This window comes from Oryza brachyantha, chromosome 1, assembly GCF_000231095.2.
Source record: "Oryza brachyantha chromosome 1, ObraRS2, whole genome shotgun sequence".
NCBI lineage: Eukaryota > Viridiplantae > Streptophyta > Magnoliopsida > Poales > Poaceae > Oryza > Oryza brachyantha.
Window position 1 is genome coordinate 23,603,284 of NC_023163.2, and position 19,759 is coordinate 23,623,042.

At 43.6% G+C, this 19,759-nt stretch overlaps 2 protein-coding genes across 2 annotated transcripts; one reads left to right on the forward strand and one right to left on the reverse strand.

The window, feature by feature from the left end:
* The first annotated feature begins 1,615 nt into the window (after positions 1-1,615).
* Positions 1,616-7,961, forward strand: LOC102709703 (nuclear pore complex protein NUP85). Its single transcript, XM_040529734.1, has 18 exons — positions 1,616-2,158; positions 2,645-2,747; positions 2,858-2,968; positions 3,071-3,154; positions 3,385-3,456; positions 3,543-3,599; positions 3,897-4,016; positions 4,718-4,918; positions 5,337-5,447; positions 5,549-5,586; positions 5,671-5,827; positions 6,108-6,209; positions 6,292-6,348; positions 6,552-6,698; positions 6,861-6,931; positions 7,014-7,101; positions 7,234-7,290; positions 7,423-7,961. Exons 1-18 carry the CDS (start codon positions 1,716-1,718, stop codon positions 7,618-7,620), a joined length of 2,217 nt encoding a protein of 738 aa, XP_040385668.1. The 5' UTR covers positions 1,616-1,715; the 3' UTR covers positions 7,621-7,961.
* A 922-nt stretch (positions 7,962-8,883) lies between these two features.
* On the reverse strand, positions 8,884-12,785 carry LOC102709984 (carotenoid cleavage dioxygenase 8 homolog B, chloroplastic). The gene is made up of 5 exons (XM_040520006.1): positions 12,471-12,785; positions 10,292-11,035; positions 10,004-10,197; positions 9,614-9,906; positions 8,884-9,499 (listed from the first exon to the last, which is right to left on the reverse strand). The coding sequence occupies exons 1-5, from the start codon at positions 12,783-12,785 to the stop codon at positions 9,336-9,338; spliced, it is 1,710 nt and encodes a 569-aa protein (XP_040375940.1). The 3' UTR covers positions 8,884-9,335.
* Between the last annotated feature and the right edge of the window lie 6,974 nt (positions 12,786-19,759).

Sequence of the window (19,759 nt, forward strand, 5' to 3'; positions counted from 1 at the left end):
AAGTAGCAAAGGTTGGTGGTTTTTTATCTACTCAATAATCTAAAAAAACAACTGAATGAGCTTACCGGATTAGACTAATATGAACTCTATATTATAATAAATTATCACAATAATCTAATTATTTGTTTCAAATTATTTCTATATTGTCGTGACGACTTATTGTTTCAACTCAAGATTATTGTAAAAACTTATTGTTTCAACTTAAATTATTGTAACATGGATTTAGAAATAACCTGAAACAGATAATTAGATTATTGTAACAACGTATTAAATATAGAGCTTATATTTAATGTAATATGATCAACCCCTTCAATAGCCTTTCCAAATTATTAGTTGGCTGAAGAACCGATGCCATTGGATACTTTAAAGTAATCACCCACGTTTCCATCCATTACCTAATTCAGCTAGTTATGTTCATTAGCGGTCAAAGTCGGGTTCTTGTAACAACTCGGTATAATATAGAGCTGATGGTTCCTAGCGGTTTGGGCTAGTGGTTTCCGTGGGTCAAACTATTGATCTTCTTCTTCCTTATCTGTAGAAGAAAGCAAGTAGAGAAAACGGGATATGACCATCCATGTTTATCTTTATTTAGCAAGCAAATCAACACCACGTTGGATGATAAAAATGTTGTAATCATGCATATCCATATGCCGCTATTATAGTGACAGGAGCATGCTACTCGATTAGCAGCATGAGGTCATCATCGATTGTGGGCACTTACCATCACAACGCTCTTCTTGTTGATCACCTTAGAGTGCATCGGTGAGAAATCATATTTATCGATTCTTTGGTTCTAGCCCCATGCAAGAGATGTTATTGCATCTATGCCTAAGCCTCCTTGCCTATTCATCTTTTCTCATCTAGTGCCACTTCTTGCTCACGACTTATGTCGAGGCATCACTATTGTTGCTGCATCAACATGTGCAACATCGTCTGTAGAGTGATGACCAAGGTTTATGTTATTGCTAAGATTTCTGAAACGCTGTCTAGCCAGGCTTATTGCGATAATCGTTGTTTGTGGCAGTCAAACTAATGGCTTTGCAAACCCCGATAATGACTGACGACTAGGTGAACACGTTACTTTTTCTTCCTGGTCAACAAACACAACGAGGACTACTATAACGGAGGCACGATGAAAACGAGCAAATTTTAGCATGACATGTTACTATTCTCCATGGTCTAATCTATGAGCACAACCAAAAAGTCGATGTCCATCGATGAAAATCGAGAGAGTGCTTGGATTAGTGTGGCTCTCCTTGTTTTTCGACAAGCATGACAAGGCTGATGAGATGACAATGACAATAACAAATAACAAGTATGATTTTCCTTGTTTTTTGACGAACATAGCAAGGTTGATGAGATGAATTGACAAGGGAAGTGGAACAATGGCGACAACGTTTTGAATGGGCTACAGATCAAACCAACCCAACCCAACCCATGTAGAACCAGTTGTGGTGTCCGGTCTAGGTTGGTTTAATGGTTTTATCAGATTATACTCAAATCATGAATAACTTAGACTTCAGCTTATAATAATTCAGCGTGCAGTATTTTAGCTCAACAATCTTACTGTAAGCGAAAACAAAAATAACCTTACTAGCCTAGGCCACCTTCAATTTTCGATCTCCTAAAACCTTAGTGCTACCTGCCGCCCCCGCATCCCTTTCCCGCCGTCCCCCGCATCGAAAACCCTAGCTCATCCTAGTCCGGCGGCGGGGATGCCAGGGATGCTGACGGACGGCGGCCGCGCAAGTGGCGCCATCGTCCCATTCTCGGGGGAGTCAGGCCACGCGGCGGCGGTAGCCCCACCCGTGCGGACCATCCGCCACGGTGTGGCCCCGCCCATCTCCCGCGTCTACGTCTCATTTTCTAGCGGCAACCTCCTGCAGGTTGCTTGTCTCCGCCCGCCGAATCAGGAGGGCGGCGGCGAGCGTAGGGCTGAGGAGGTCGGTGGGAGAGTGGTGGAGGTAAACCTCGGCGGTGGCGGCGCCGGCGCCGGCGCCGGCTGCGCGGATGTCGAGGAGGAGATCGATGAGGCGGAAATGAGGAGGGTCGAGTACGGGTCGGTACCGGCGTTTGCGCTGCTTCAGAGCAGGAGGAATGCGCTCGCTGATGCAGCTGCTATGTCTCGTGTGCCTGCAGTCTCCGAGCACGCAGAGTGGTAAATCGTTTTTGTTTTGCAATTTGGGGACTAAATGCTACATTCAGTCTGTATTGATGATTGATTTGATATTTGGCTGCTGCGTGTAGCGATTCTCTCTGTTCCCGTCAAGATTTAGTATCTAAATTGATTAATTAGTGCCCAAGCTATATATACTTTATCAGGATAAGCATCTCACAAAATCGTTCAGAATCTTAAATTTCAGCAATGCTTGTTATATTATATTGTTAATGTGCAATAGCTATCTAACCATTCAAATACTCCTTCATACTGTAGAAACTAAAGCTGTAGCTCGTAGGCTTCCACTCTAATGGGTATACCCATGTATTTGAAGCACATATATGGTTTATAGTTAAACATCTGGATCAAAATGGTATCATAATCACTGCTCATACTTTATACAATTAATCTAGATCAAACCTCTGCATAGTCCAAGCTATCCATTTTTTGCATGCGCTTGCTTCTGATTCTACTATGTTTTGTCAGGTGGCAATATGTGCTTGAATATAGTAAAACTATCAATAATCTCCTTGGGAACACAGATTCTCTTCCTGCTTTCATGATTGATGACCCAAAGACGATTCTTAAGGTGACCATATCTACATGTTACATTGTTTCCCGTTTTCTTGCTTTACCTCTGTTTGAAGTTAAATTTATTTTGTTGCCTATAGAAATTAATTGGCATATTTTGTCTTACAGGTCAGGGAGAAGCTGACTAGTTTAAAGGCTGCATGGGAGTTGCTGGAGATATTCTTTGTTGATAAACAGTTACAAAGTTGGCTTCCAGAGCGTCTTGTTGATTGGTTAGCCGTAATGCTCCTTCTTTGATCTGTTGCATCGTTCCAATTGTTAATGGATTTTGTTGTTGCAATACCTTAGGGCTGTCTTTTATTAGTCTTCCTGTTGTTTTAGGACTATGATAGTCTCTTGACCAAGACAGAGAACACGGTATACCGCATGCTCAGTAATTTCCAGAAAAAGCTCATCAACCTGCAGGTTTGACTCATTTTACATCTGTAATAGTATATGGCATTAGAGATCAGACTGTTACATTTTAATCATGTTATTGGTTGTTTTCTCTATAAAACTTCTACAACTAACCATGCTTTGAGTCGAGGTTTACTTTATATTGTCTATTTTACTTCTGTCCATTTGCAGTGCCTCCTTTAACCCTTGATTCAATGGTTGTAATAAGTATAGATGAATAATGAGACAATGTTTTATAGATTGTTGAAGATGACCCTGATTATTGGAATGGATTGTCATCTGCACTGTCAGTTGGATGGCTTGATATTGTGGTAAGCTATTTTCTTGCTTGCTGTTTTATAAGCTTGTCAGTTTTGATTAAATCCTGTCATCTGAAGTTTTCTTTTATTCCTTTTAGGTGAATATGCTACGTTTTCATGGATCATACCAACTGGATCAGATGGACAGCCGTGAGGTACTTAGATTGCTGTCGTTGGTTGCTTTGAGACCATTGTTTATTTCTACATGAATGCCAGAGAAAATTTTATTTGTTTCAAAAGCCTGATTTATTATGTTTTCTAGCATTTACAGTCTTGCACTTTTCTTTTGAGCTAAAGAGAATGTAATCTGTATCTTAATTGTATAATGCACCTGATTTTGCACAATTATATTTCCTTGTAGCTTTGACCATATGCTAATTTTATTTCACGAGTTGATTTATGTACACTAGCCTTTTTCAACATCAGCATTTGTTTTCCTTTTGGTTCATCAGACAGAAAATGGGTTGGTTGAAGCTGTTGCTGTTCTTGTGTCAACCATGCCACGCATGCGACCAGATTTGCCATCGGGTAAATTAGGCTACTGTTGTAAAACAAGACCTGATTTTATAAAGGTATGTTTTGTGATGCCATCCTTAGATGGATGGAACACTTCTAATGCGTCTGAAGTTTTGATTTTTTTGACTGTATAAGTGTATATCCAGTATCGCAAATCTACATTCCTAAAGGGCTACCTATTTTCTTTGTATGAAACAGTATCATTGTTTGGTTGTCTTCCTTTTCACCCATGTTGCTACTTGTCACACACTTACATACTACGTTGGAACCATTTCTTTGTCCACAGTTAAGCATAATCTCTTTATGCTTCTAATTGTATATTATGAAACCTTCTGAATTTACTCAGTTATGCTTCTAATCATATATTATGAACCTTCTGAATTTACTCCAGTGGTTTCAAATTTGTTCTGCTCTACTGTGCTCTCTTGTCACTGCTCGGTTCTGCATCCTCACACTGCAGCTGGCTATGTACCCACCACCATTGTTCCACTCACTAGTCACTACCATTGTTCCACTGCTCATCTATGCCAAAAATTTCTGACTATGTTGGCCAAACTTTGAGTTCCTCACAAAATGTTCTTTTGTGTAGCAAAAATAATTATATCCTCTCATGATCAATAGTGTAATAGTTATTCCAAACAAAAAGGTAAAGCGCACTGAAAATATAGGTAAAAAGTAGATAGCTCCCTGTCCAAGTGTTTAGTGGTACATGGAAATCGTATCGCCTCCATATTTACCGAATTATCTATATTTACAGGCACTGGAAAAATGGCGAGGTCAAGTAAGTAAACTGGAGTGCAGTGCATTCTGGATTCAGTGTGGCCACCAAAAAACCCGTGATGGTTTGAAGAATTTGCTCCATATTATGATGGGGAACATAAAGAACCTCACTGCTGCAACTTCACATTGGCTGGAGCTATTTATTTCTCATTTTCTTTATATAAGGCCGTTCACAGTGGTTAGTCCCGTATTATTATGCTTGCTACTGTGTTCTTGGTTAAAATGCTTTGTGGTTGATTCATTTACTTGTCACTTCTACTGTTGCTATTAGGACAACCCCCTTGCTGAGAGTGAATATCTGTAGTTTGCTATTCTTTAATCCATGACTTTATGCGGTGACTTATTATATAGAAAAGAATGCTAGATAATTCCTTTACACTCTCCTATCTCCTGCGTCCAGTAATCATGGCTATTCATCTTGAGTTGTCTTGTTCAATAAAATGTGCTTCTGTGATGGCTAAATGTTTGTCATTACTGACCTGAACCTCCTTATTTTTTGTATGATGTAAACAGTTAGTTAACATATATGCTATATGCTGTAAGATTTTTTTTTGGAGACTGTATATTTGAACAACCAAAACCTGTATGTTTGCCAGGGTTTTGAAGGGATGCATCAGTTAGCACAAAAGTGCATACAGCTTAAACCGACTGCTGAAAATAGTGGATTGACAGGCCTCCTTACTGGCATCCTTTCAGAAAATACAGAGGTTTGAACACAATGTGTTCACCCATTACAGAGGCCCCAAAACTTCTTATCCTTCCCGCTTTTCTTGTTTGTGTAACATTTTCATTTCTTTTCTAATGTTAGGTTGTCTTAGCTGAATGCACCAAAAAATTTGGCCCTTGGTAAGATGGACTGCTGGGCGTTTAATTTATGCTGTCAGCTTTGAAGCACCGCATCTTAATGGATTTTTCCATTTGTAAATGCAGGATGGTCACACATGCTATGGAGCTGTTGACTGCTGACAATGATTACGCAGATATGATGTTGCATGAGGAGAGACCTGAGTTCGGTGGTATAAGCATAGAGGAGCTGCACCGGCTAGTTTATGCTCAAGTGTTGTGCTCTCACTCTCTAACTTGGCAGGTGAGTTTGTAGCACTAGTTCTCTAACAAATAGTAACTAACTAGCTTTGTGCATACTTTACTAGGCAGATATTTTGTTGAGCTGGCACTTGGCAGCTGTATGAATTGCTTGCTATGCATCACTGTGATGTTTTGCATATGACTACAATGCTGTTCGTTATTGTCCGTTCTCTAGCTTGGTGTAGCCGAACCTCTACTTTGCAACAGTTGCTGTTCTCTGTTAATGATATCAAAGTTTCCCATTATGATAGTAATGGCTGGCTTGCCTGTTTGATTCTCAGATTGCACCAACTTATCTGTCATCATGTCTAAACCAAGGCCTAGGGCTGTTGGAGATTCTACTTCTCAAGCAACCCATACAAGATAATCGTCTTGTATTGAAGGTATTGTGCATTTGACCTGATATGCTCTTGAATTTTTTCCGTTGGTTTGTTTTTTGTTACCTAATATTCTTGTTGTGAGCAGACTTTGGAAATTTGCCGCTTGTTTGAGCTGGAGAATGTTAGTACAAATATCATGAAGGTAATATGTACTTCCTGTTACATGTTTATTTTAAAGGAACTTTCTTATGCATGTACATCTTTACCTTTTCCTTTTTGATAATTGTCTTGGTATTTTAACTTGGTTTAGTTATATTCATACAAACTTCATTAGCGGCATGCATTTTTTAGTGTACCCTGCTGTCGTTATGATTCATGAGTCCTCTCTATGTATTTCTCTTTTAGATTGCAGGCATTTATCATTGGAAGCATGGGAGGAAAGGGACTGGAGTTTACTGGTTCCAGCAAGCTCATGATAAAGTTCGGCTTGACAGAATTGCTCGACAGTTGTTCGAACACATTGGGAAGTCGGTCACAGATGATAGTTTTAAGGTACTGATTTCTGCCCTTCTTTAGTCCCACTCTTTTGTACAATACGCTCTGTGTGGACAAGTAACCAAGAAAATTAATCAAATGGGAGGTCCTTTTCATCAAGCAGATAAATCAACAGTGATTTTTTATATGACATTTACTGATTATAATTTATCTGGTCAGCAATGGGAGGGGCTGCTTGAGTTACTAGGTTCTGACATTGGTAGCGCAGGTGGTCTTGAGTTCCTTCACAGGTATTTGTCCCTTTTCTGTCGATTTCTGTTTCTCTTCTCTTCATGACTTACAAATTCCGTTTCAACATATGCTTGTGCACAGGTACCGGGATTTCAAAAGGTCTCTTTGGCAGGCACAAGAAGGAAGGACTGGTCAGTCTGCTCGCCAGACCGTGGAATTTCTTATACAGGTGAAAACATATAATCCTCGGCTGAGCTGAGGCTCTGCAAATTGAATTTTTGATACCACACAAACAGTGTTGTCCATAACATGCACCTTGGAGGACTCTGATAGTCGGGCTTAATATCTATTCTCCGTGCAGCTGATGAGAAACCCTTCTACACCTCAACGTTTCTGGCTACCCCTTTTACATGACTCGGTAAGCTAGTCATTTGTGTAGTTAGGGTGTTCATTCAGTAGACCAGCTAGCTAACTCTTTTGCTCCGGTTCAAAATTTTAATATGTATCAGGCTTTTTGATCTGTTTTCCTGGCCCCCACTTGTTTCTGTAGGTGAGGCTTCTTAATTGCAAACCCTGCCCATTGTTGAATGTTGCTGAAACGACCTTGTTGCTCAACAAACTACAAGAATTGTCAATGGCCAAACTTCGACCTGACTTTTCCAACATCTACCTACCAAGCCATGCACTGAACTCCGTCAGGCTAGCTCTGGCATCAAATCTTGCGCGTGCTATTCTTGAAGAACCGTAAGTTATAGTTATTTTCACGGGAGGAGTATCAGATATATTTTGCTGGAAGTTTGGGGGTGACGGTGTTCCTCGGCAGTTGATTACCAGTAATGGTGTTTTCCTTGAGAAAAGGTTGAACATGTGTTCGCTCTGGATGGGCAAAGGTTGAACCGTTCACCATGGATGAGCAATTGTTCTATGCGTGTATGTATGTACCGTGCTTTGTATTTTTTGGCTTTAGTGATATTTTAGATGCCAATTGCATTTACGAAGCCCTAAACCGTGCATAACCATGACCTTCGTTATAACGGGTGACGGGTGACGTGCCTCAGATAAGAGTGAATGGAGAAAGTTTATAGTGGATGGATGACCTCTCTTTCAGAGTTTTATAATATAAAGAGAACGAGAGATTAGTTATATAGTCATTCGGTATTTTAATATACGTCGTCGGCAACTTATTGACAAATTTTTAACTATTTATTTTATTAAAACATTTATGCAAATATATGAAAATTCAAAAAGATATGTAAATATATGGAAAATGTAAGTTATAATTACAATACATTTAGCAATAAATCTAATCATAATAAAAGAAATAATAATCATGAAAGTTTTTTTAAATAAGATGAATGTTTTTTGAGTTCTAAAAGTTAACAACCTTATCCATTAAAATGCAGAGATAATATATAATATACTTGTCTATTCGATAAATTAGAGCTGAGTATCAAATCAAGCTTTGCATAGAATTGACGAGTTTTGCAGAAGAAAATAAAATCCATTGATGTAAACCCATGCGAAAGAAAAGGCCAAGACGAAACATCTTTATATTAGAAAACTAACAACATCATCTTTTCGCTTTAATTTATATTTATAAGTTAAAATTTAAAATTTTAATCTTGAATTTAGAGATGATTTTTTCATCATAGTTTATTTGTTAGTGTTTACATTTAAGAATACATATATAAAAGATTTATCTATACATTATTTTTCTTTTAAAAATATGTCATTTGATTTTTCAACCGACGAGGGTCTGATTTTTAGGCTTTGGCAAGCGTAAATCAAAATTACTGTTACCTTTTACATAAAAAGGCCAATCGAGCTGCTGTTGCTTCTGTGTAATGACGAAATTACATCTCTTATAAGAGAAGTAGCGGTGGTGGTGGATGTCAGTAAATTTACCACCTATCACACCAACATCTCTCATATTTTTTGAAAGAAAGAAATCTAGTTGTAACACATGACCAACATGCTAGTCAACCAAAATAATTAAACATGTCTGACCCAATTGTCCTGTGGCCTCAGTCCATGCAAAAACATAGTAGTACGTGAACAAGTTATCTATGGTTTCAGAAAAGAAGGTATATTCACTGTACTACACATTAAACAACGAAGTACGAACTTTGGTAGCGGAGGGTTTATGTACACATTATACACATCCGAGTGCAGTGCTACAACCTAAAACTACACTCCCCTGTAGTTTCATTCCCACGATTACGACATCTTGTGTTACAATCATCAGCACGTACAAGCAATTCACCACGTGCAGTGTATACCTTTCACCTTTTCTTAACACCACCAAACCGCCGTGCCTGCATGCATGCTGCCATCTTGCTAGCTACACATCTAATTTCCAATAGTACATACGTGCGTACTGTGGTTCGATCGATGCGCAGAAGGCCCAAGAAGCAAGCAGCAGAGACGAATCAGTACGTACTGGGCAACGACGACGTGTTGGGATCAGCCGTCATGTTTGTTCCTGTTCCTGGGCACCCAGCAGCAGTGCAAGCCGTAGGGCAGCCCATACGGGAACTTGGCCCGCGCGACCTCCTCGAACGTCTTGCCGTCCAGCACCAGCGCGTAGCCCGATCCGTCCTTGGCGCTCACCATCGAGATCGCCACGCCTGTCAACACGAACACCAGAGCCCGCACAAACGGTTCGTCGTGAGTTTTACGAAACCAAGACGAGGCGAGGCAAGCATGCAAACCGAGAGATCGTGGGGAAGTTAATTACTAACCGTCGTCTTCCTCGGTGGCGCCGGGGCGTGGCACGAAGAAGGGCTCGGACGGCACGGAGCCCTCCTCGTGCCAGTTCTTGGCCGTCCTCTCCACCAGGTCGACCTTGGTAAGCGTGTTGGGGAAGTTGCACGGCCGGCGGGCGCCGCAGGCGTAGGCGTAGCGGTACTCCCTGCCGACGTGCTTCGGGTTGATGCTGCACATGTCCATGCCCCGGCCGTGCTCCTCCGGGTCGAGCGCCGTCTCCAGCTCGCCGAACGGGCTCCCGTCCAGCGGGATCCTGAACCGGCCCACCCTGCACACATGGCGCGCGTTCCCCATTAGCCCCGTGCAAGGTGTTAAGCGTAATAACAGTACAGAGTAGAGGCGCGCGGCTCGACCGTATGTTTTACCTGGCGTCGGGGAGGACGTCCTGGCCGGCGGAGGAGCGAAGGTTGTGCAGGCGGAGCTTGTCGAGGATGGCGGTGTTGGCGTTGTGCTCGCAGCAGTCGGCGACGATCGCCTTCACGCGCCCCTCCTCGTCCGTCTCCTCGTACGCGTTGATGAAGTGGAACGTCACGAACGGCGGTACCTCCACGCTCGCCACCTTCAGTTGGTCGACGTCCCGACAAAAGTATCATCATTAGATCACCCTGCCAACAGCAAGGAGCGCACTACGGACGGCGATGATGATGGCTTACAATCTTGCCGCTGGCCTTGCACATGACGTGCATATAGCTGCCGGACTCGAGGTGCCACTCGAACTTGTACAGCGGCGTGGGCTCGGCGCGGAGGAGGTTCTTGGCGCAGTAGCGGAGCGGCATCTCCGGCACGAGGACGTAGTGCTCGGTGATGGGGAACGAGTGCACCCACCCGGGCGCCGGCCCGCCGCGGCAGTCCACCCGGCCGACGAACTGCCTCTCGTTGGTACCGGTGTCCATCCTCGCGACCACGTAGCCGGGCCGGATAAGGTCGGGGATCAGCGTCCAGAACTCGGTGTCGGTCACGATCGGGTGCGCCGAGTGGATCAGGCCACCCAGCTTGTCCGTGTACTGGAACTTGCCGACCGTGTCGAGCGTGTCCGGGTCGACCTGGATGGAGCCCTTGATGGTCTCCGTCAGGCAGATCACGCGGCCGTCGCCGAGCATGACGACGCCGGTGTTGGAGTTGTCGGTGAGCGACGAGCCCGAGAAGAGGCTCGCGAGCTGGCCGACGTAGGACATGAAGCTGTCCGGCTTGGGCACCTCCGAGAACTCGCGGTAGCACACCTTGCCGTGCGCGCGCGCCGCCTTGTACGCCTCCGACTCGATCTGCCGGTGCGCGCCCACGGCGCGGCCGCCGCGGAACGAGACGCGCACGAGCGTCGCGTAGCCGTCGAACAGGTGCCGGAAGCCGTAGTCCCCGAGGTTCCATAGGCCCGGGCCGTTCCTCAGGTACGTGCCATCCTGCAGCAGGTTGCATCGATCCGGTCAATCATTTGCGGCACGTCGACAAATCCGTCCACTCCAACGACAGATTAGTCCATCCAAGAGCTTACCTCAGAAGATTGCATTGTTAATTAACTACACGATTGTATTGTATCCATAGCTTAGTGAGTGTAACTACCAAAGTAACAACTATATTATACGACATGTACACCTGTATTAATTCCTCAAATCAAGTCACTGTCGAAATTGGCACAAGCGGTGATAAGATCACTTGGAGTAAGGGAACACCAAGGTTTTTGACTTTTTTTTTTTGTCAAGAGGGTTGCGGGGGGCAACAGAACTGCAACCACAAGAAAGTGACGCCATTGTTGTCGCCGAAGCGAGGAGTGAGCAGAGAATCTCGGTATATATGTTGTGTTCCCCGCAAGCATCGTGAGTGCCAAGATGCCATTTCCTTTTCACTAGGCCAGCATAGGGTAAGTTAGTGTCGATCAAATTACTGAGGGGGTGTTTAGTTGGTCAAATAAAATTTTTTGTGTATCACATCAGATGTTTGACTGGATGTCGGAAGGGGTTTTCGGACAAGAATGAAAAAACGAATTTCACGGCTGGCATGGAAACCATGAGACGAATCTTTTGAGCCTAATTAATCCATCATTAGCACATGTGGATTACTGTAGCACATATGACTAATCATGTACTAATTAGGCTTAAAAGATTCGTCTCATGATTTCTCACATAAGTGTGCAATTAGTTTTTTAATTTATCTATGTTTAATACTCTATTTAAGTGTCCAAAGATTTGATGTGATGTTTTTGGGTGAAAATTTTTGGAACTAAACGGAGCCTGAATATTTGGGTGAGTGCAGCAACTGCTGGCACAGTTGAAATTAAATAACAGTCGGCAAGTAATATACCCTGGTGTGTAAGTCTAACTGGGCAAGATACTACTGGTAAAAATATGCTAGGTACGTGGCCAAACCTAGCACACCTAAAAAAGGACGCTTCTGGTCTTTAGGTTAGCGGTTAGCCTACAGTAATCAAGGAGATGCTACAAGATGAAAATGGTTAAGTTAATTAAAAAGGATCGGATGCACAGTGATGTGGTCCAAAAAGTGCTTTTGTACTTCTCATTCTCATATGTGGGGGAAGATGATGTGCATGCTTTTTAGTAAGAAGATGTCCAAAAGTATTTTTTAGTTTATAGATGATCTCGAAAAAGCACCGTAATATATATGGATATGGAGTACCGGGAAACCTTTGAATCAAAATAACAGAAAAGATTCGCATTTTTGAATAAGAATGCACGGCTAGCCTTAGCTTGACCGCCGATAGATCTTATAAAATGGTGAGGTCATGGTGAGTTCAAGAATATTAATTAGGGTGGATAGAACGCAAAAGCCAACTCGAGTCATATTTAGAGAGATTTGCAACCAGTTGGAGGTATAACCCACCAGCCAGAGAGGCAGCTCTCCGTCCACCTCGAGAGCACCCTCCCACCTCTCCTGCCGTATACTCTTCCACGCCACAAGCTCGCCGGCGCCGCCACGTCCCCCACGACGACGCGGGGCGTCGACGGGGCGGGCCGGCGGCGCGACGACAGCAGGTGCCGGCGGCGCTGCCTCTGTCACGGCACTCGCCGCGAGAGGCTGCGGCACGGCCGCCCGCTTGCACTGTCCCCGGCTGGCCAGGCGGCCTGGCCGGCTGGCGGCGCCTGACAGCGCCGCGGACACGCACAACGACGACGCCTGCAGCATAGCGGGAGACATGCCACTACCCGGAGGAAATGCACCACTCTTCTCTCCTCTAGGATTTCAACGTTTTCTTGGTGGCACTGATCGAGGAGACCACGAACGATCAGGAGGAGTGGAGAGCGGTGTAGCACACAAAGCTCAGGGGGTTGCGGTGAGATTTTGGTTTGGGACGAGAACGTAATCGGGTCAAGCCCGAGTATATATAGGCCACGGATAGCTAGCTCGGCCGAGGAGGGGCGGCCCGGTGACAGCGTACGTAATGTGGTTGGAATCTTGGCGGGTCGAAATTCCTTGGCGCAAAAGGCCTCACGCCCTTGTCTGGATTCCGCTGTCACGTTGCCAATCCGCTGGAGCCCCGGCCCTCGGCACTTCGGTAGCTTGCTGATCCGGTTGGTGGGGGCGCGACGCCCGCGCGCACGCCACCACATCGACTCCCCACGCGACAAATCGGGTGCTGTGTACCTGTATTATAAGACCTTAAATTTTTTTAATATTTATTTAGATGTTAATGAATCTAAATAAATATATAAAATATATAAATTAATATATAAATAAATATAAATAAATAAAAAAATCATTATATTATGGAACGGAGGGCGTAGGTCGCTCGTGGATCGCTGCTCGTGACGGGAATGGCTAGTTTCAAACGTCCATCCACTTAAATTTATTCATAATATAGTTCAATAAATTTGAAATGACTCTATAAAATTTAAATTTCTCCTGTGATTCTAAATTTAGAACCCACGAGTATCCACTCTAACTACTTTGATCATGCCCATTTACCATGTATAAATTTAGACCTAAAATTTATAAACTCGCATTTACACAACAAAAAATAATCAAATTTGACTAAATTTGGTGAGATGGTAAATTATGTAGAAGAATAACTTTGTATAAATTTTGAGCCCACACATATTTTATTAGGTTATCCATAAATAACCTACCGGCATGAATTAGCTCTATTAAACCGTAAACTCATAAACCCAATAATTTTTTTTAGATTGATTCTATCCTAACCATTCCCATCATGTCCACTGAGCGTGTCGTTGTCGCACTGGCCGAGTCGTCGCCCGGGCGGCCGGGCGCGCGCTACGTTAACGTACGGACACCATCAGTACTTGTTGATCGAGTGTGGGTGCGTCGCCATCGCGATCGACGCGAGCCAGGCGGTGGAAAACCGGTGGCCCAGGGACGGCGGATGCAGTTACCGGAGTTAAGGGTTTCCCGTGCGCGGTTGTTTACAGAGGTTTTTATCGAGGTTGCTCAGTCGATATGATCACCGTATCGTTTTTTAGGTGGTGACGTGAACCGTTCGATGTCAACAAACGAAAGGATAGCTCCGTTCTAAACAGATTTTGGAAATGGATTAGGAACCACGTGCAAACGGGAAATACGAGGATCATATGATTGATTAGTGTTAATTAGTAAAAAATAAACTTATTTTTATTTTTCAAGCAGCTTTTATATAGAAATTCGTCATACGAAATACACTGTTTAACGTTATGAAAACTGTGAATAACAAAATCGAGCAAGTAGCAAATTCTGACATTTGTTTAGAACGGAGCCTTAATGGACCAATGATTGCATGAAAAATGAGAAGATGATCTAGTTTCTAGGATGAATCAACAATAATTCTGACACGGCCAGTACTGACTTTTCAAGATCTCAATGCGAAACTAATGCAAAACTAAATATAGAGATACTTATTATACTATGTAATAATACTTAATAGATATATACTTATATATATAAATTATTATCATAAACAATTAAATTATATTCAGAAATAATATTTATATAGAAAACAAGATACATGTTATTAAAAAAAATTAAGATAGGACCTATGATTTAGGGGCCCATTTAGGGGCCCGGAGGCCGGAGCGGCCGCAAGCCCGCAATGCCTGACCCCCCTAGTGCCGGCCATGAATTCAGAGTAACCATTCTCGCTCTGAAGTGATACATCCATTCCAAAAATAAATTATTTCTAAGATTTGAATTTTATATCAAAATGTTTATATTTATTTATTACTATTGGTGTCATCCAATTCATATTTAAAATTCTTTCTATTTTATCCCCATCTACCTTTATACTCATATCTATGTATCTAGTTTTTATTTATTAAGGGATAATATAGTTTTTTTATCAACCTTAAATTCTGTTAAATAAACTAGAAATACTTATATTTTTAAATAAACGTAGTAGTGTATACATGCAGATACAATCATGTATGGCTTGATTTTCACAAAACTAAGCCTGCAGCGAGAACTTCTGTTGTTCACATTATGCTTATCTGTCAATTAGTACTTAAACGACTCTACTATGGTCTTTGTTTTTGTTTCACCGGTTCCCTAGCTAGCTGTTAAATAGTTTCTCAGAGCAATTATAGAATGCACTCTGGTAATCGTGTGGCTGTACTCGGGCCATATAGGTCAAATGATCTCCCACGCATAAAGCATGTGGATGTTGCAATGCATAATAGGGAGAAAACTGGGGGCGGAGAGGATGCTGTGGGCGATTTTTATTATTTTTAAGCTTCTTTATTTTTCAATTTAAAACTAAAATCTTTTATAACTTATTTTTAGATCTGAAAAATTTGGCCATACCACTTTATTTAGCGTGACCAAATAACACTGCAACCGTTAGAACTTGGCGTGACGGTAGTGACCAAATATTGTTGTCACACTACTATCCATCAAGTGAGATGGTGTGGTCAAAAGTTTAGGTATGTAAATAAGTTTTGGAAGTAAATAAGTTTTGGAAGGGTTTTGCTTTAAAATTATATATATCACCCACATCTTTTTGCTTATACTTATGCTTATGCTTATTATAAGTCAACATTTAAATTTTAACCTTAAATTTTAAGTTGATTTTAAGGTTTCTTTTACTTTTTTTTCCGTCTTAACTTTTCGGTCGCTAAGAATACATATAAAAAATTTTATTTATAAATATTTTTCTTTATAAATATGCCGCTTGACCTTTTTCATGTATGAATTGCGGTATTTATCAATCTATGCCGGTATAGAAAGACACGTCGCTCATACAGCAAAGTGTAGAATAAATTCATGTGCGTCGTCAAGGTAAAAGGTCTTACTTCTTTCGCTCCATGATTCACGTTTATCTTAAAATATAGATATTGTTTATATTTATCTTATTGTCTTATCCAATCATAATAATATCTTATTTCAATTTCTTAACTAACTCTCTCACTCTAGCCAACCACAACCATCCCACTAGTTAAACCATTTCTCGCTCAATTCCTTAATCTCTCAGTGAAATGACAAACGTATCTACTATCTACTGTGTTATGACTTACGAGATAGAGGGAGTGCGAGCTTCCCTCCCATTTCATTAGTCTCATTTATCTTTATATGTATACACCCTCCATTTTTTGCTTCCGTTTATATTTGTAAGCCAAAATTTAACTTTTTAACTTTAAATTTGAAGTTAATTTGGATTTTTTCATTATATTTTCTTCTTCAGTGTTGCCTTTTAGATCGCTATGGACATATATATAAAAGTTTTATTCATAAATTATTTTTTATTTATAAATATACTCTCGCCCCAATATTCAAATTCTTTCGTGGATGGATGTAGTAGGAAACAACATCCATCACGAAGTACATGTATGGCATAACTTCAAATTTGCTTTTCCTCTAGTGATATTTAAAAGAGTAAATTGCATTTACAACCATATTTTATTACACAAGTTTTATTTTAAACCACCACTAAACCTATCCTTTTAATTTGCTTTGGACCGAGTAAATATATCCTTGTGGTTTGGATCAACCGGAACAATTTTTAGTATACATGAACGATATCAAAACATCAGCTTCTTATGAACTCCCATACATGTGTAACCATATATTTACCGTAAGAGAGGTTAAATATGGCAAAAAAAAATTGTTCATGGTGATTAAATCTGCAACAATGACAAATATACCGAACCAAAAAAAAAGAGAAATGTTTAAGGACGATCCAAAGTAAAACTTAGTAAGAAAAGATGTCCCAAAGTGTAATTTATTCTATTTAAAATGACGTTTTATGTGTATGCAGTAGCCCACTGCTCGTTTAAGTGAATGCGGTCGAATAATTTGGTGAGACAGGTGGATGGTGCACGAGACAAATTGATTGCAATATAAACTGAATTAAAGCTGGTCATGCACCATAAGTGAATAGACAAATCAGATTTGGTGAAGAGGAAATATATATATAGGAATATGAACAATATATGATCTGTACAGAATCTTATTGGTGCGGGTACAAAGGTGCGCTTGCAGTTGCAGCTACAATTATTTGTTTGATAGAGCCATCGCCAAAAAAAAGAAAAAAAGGTTTGAAAGAGACCATTAGTTTAAAAAGGATATCCTTTGACGTGTCCCATGAATTCCATGCTCTGCTTTGAAGCATGGCACTGAGGTGCCGGGTGCTTTGAAATAAGCAAGCCAAACTTCTGACTAATATATAAGATGCCTGAGATATAATGACAAAGATCTAGTCAGGGAATATACCCGATTCTTGAGTAGGCATCAACATCACATTGCATCGTGCCAAGTTGCCCACTTTTCTTACGCTGATTATCAGCCTGATGGTTACCATTTTCTAACACCATTTTTAATTTGACGCTGTTTGACCATGTATTATTGTTTCTACGACGTCACAAGTATTTCATTTGACAAAATTTGTTGAAAAAACAATAAACTTGTTTTCGAATATAAATCTAACTATGGTATTTGAAAACGTAGGGTTCAACCAGTGCCAATGTACCCATAGGATGTAGCAAGTAGAAATACACACGGATTTTATATCGATTCATGACAGCTGGTAACAGGTAATATGCCTACCCCTGTTGGTCGCAAATGATGTTATCTTTGTATCAATCTTGCATGAGTATATTCTCTTATCTATCTCCACGACTCAAAGATGCAAGTAGTCAAGAGGCGCAGATATAAGACAGGACATCTGTCAATGTAGGAAGAAGCGAGATACATAATTTAAATGCATATATGTAAAACATACATGCATGTCCTTCTTATTTGTCTCCTATCATGTACTATAGTTGGCCAAATGGACCAGGCACGTTGGGCCGGCACTAGCCCGACACGAAAAAGCCCGACACTAAAACGGCCCGGCACGAAGCCCATAGTGCCAGTGTCGTGCCCCTTGCCTGGCCCAGTGCCGTGCCTGGGCCACATTCTCGGCTCGCGGCACTAGCACGGGCATGACACGCTTAGTGGGCTGGCCCGTCATCGGCCCGATAGCGACCCAATGTCGGCACGGCTTCCAGCCGTTGGATGGCCTCCCTGCGGCTTAGGACCGTTGGGGGCAGCCTTATAGGCGCGCAGCGCGGCCGGCCACCCCCAACCCTAACCCTAAATCTCAGTCCCTCCGTCCTCGCCTTTCTCGCTCGACCCGACGCGCCGTGCCGTTGTCATGCCCAGAGTTTTATCCCAAGCCTAAAATCGTAAAAAGAAATTCGTAAATAATAATTGGCTTAATTAACTCAGGAAAAATCCCTCTAAAGGAATTAATTTAATTAATCGAGGTTCCAAATCAATTAACAGGATTTAAATTCAAATTGCAGAAGTATAAAATTTGGCCAGACAAATTAATTTAAAACTCGGCAAAAGTGGGGTTTTCCTTTTTCCCTCATTTTTCCTTTCTTTTTCCCTTCCTTCTCAAATTGGGTCGAAGTCCAATTTTCCTCCCTTTCCTTTTCTTTTTTCTTTTTCTTTTTCCTCTCCTTCCCGGGCCGGCCCAGCCGAGCCTGCCCACCACTCCCTCCAGGCCGGCCCAGCCGAGCCGGCCTCCTCCCGCGCGCGCCTCCTCCCTCCGCCTGGGCCGCCGCTCGGCCCAGCTCGCGCGCCGCGCACTCTCGCGTAGTCCGCGCCGCCTCCCTCCTCCCTCGCGCCACTGACAGGTGGGGCCCACCTGTCAGCGACCGCGCTCTCTCCAGCTCGCCCACGCCGCGCCGGCCGAGTCCGAGTCCGCCGCCGCCGCAACGGCCGCTGCCGAGACCTCGCCGCGCCCGACTCGGTCTCCAACCTCCGCCCCGCCCTAGCCGGCCTCCCCGCGCTATAAATCCTCACCGCCGCCGTGCCGCCACCCACTTTTCCCCTCTCCGCCCGAAGCTCCCGCAGCCGCCGCTCGATCTCGCTGCCGGACGCCTTCGCCGCCGTCCAGCCACGTCACCACCTCCGCGCCGCCGTCGCCGACTGGTTGCCGCCCTGTCGTCACCAGTAAGCGTCCCCAGCGCCGCGCATTCTCTTGCCACCCGGTCGCCGCCGCGTCCGACCTCCTCACCGTCACCAATCGATCTCCGCCACCATCGCCGATCTTCCGCTCCTACCCGCGTCGCCACCTCCGCCTCAACCTCGCCGACTCACCTGCTCGGTCGCCGCCGCCGGTGAGCGTCCCCTTCCTCCTCCCCTCTCTCTTTTCCTTCCCGGCCGACCGCCACCGAGCCGCACGCCGTCGCCGGACGTGTGCGGAGCTCGTCGTCGCCGCGGCTCGCTGCTGTCGTCGTCGCCTTCGCGACGCCGTCGTCAAGTCGCCGCCACCCGCGCCCGTGCGTGCCCGCGCTCGTCGCCCGGTCGTCGTCGCCGCGCCAGTCCGTCGCCGCCGCTTTGCCCGGCTGCGCCACGTGCGCCGCCGCCTCGGTCGCGCGCCACGCGCCGTCGCCGGACGCCGGTCGTTGCCGTCGCCGTGCGCCGCCGTCGCCGGCTGCCGCCGTCCGCCCGAGCCGCTCTCCCCGCTCCCCTCTCTGTTCCCCTCTCGCCGATCGACGGGTCCCACCCGTCAGTTGCCCCGCGCCTCTCCTTCCTCTCTCCTTCCCGGGCCCCACTTGTCAGCCTCTCCTCTCCCCTCTCTCCCACCGACAAGTGGCCCCCACCCGTCAGCGCCTCCTCTCTCCTCGCTGACGTCAGCAGCCCCATTAATTGCGCAATAATTGATTTAGGACTTTTCTATTTAGTTTAAAAACCCAGAAAAC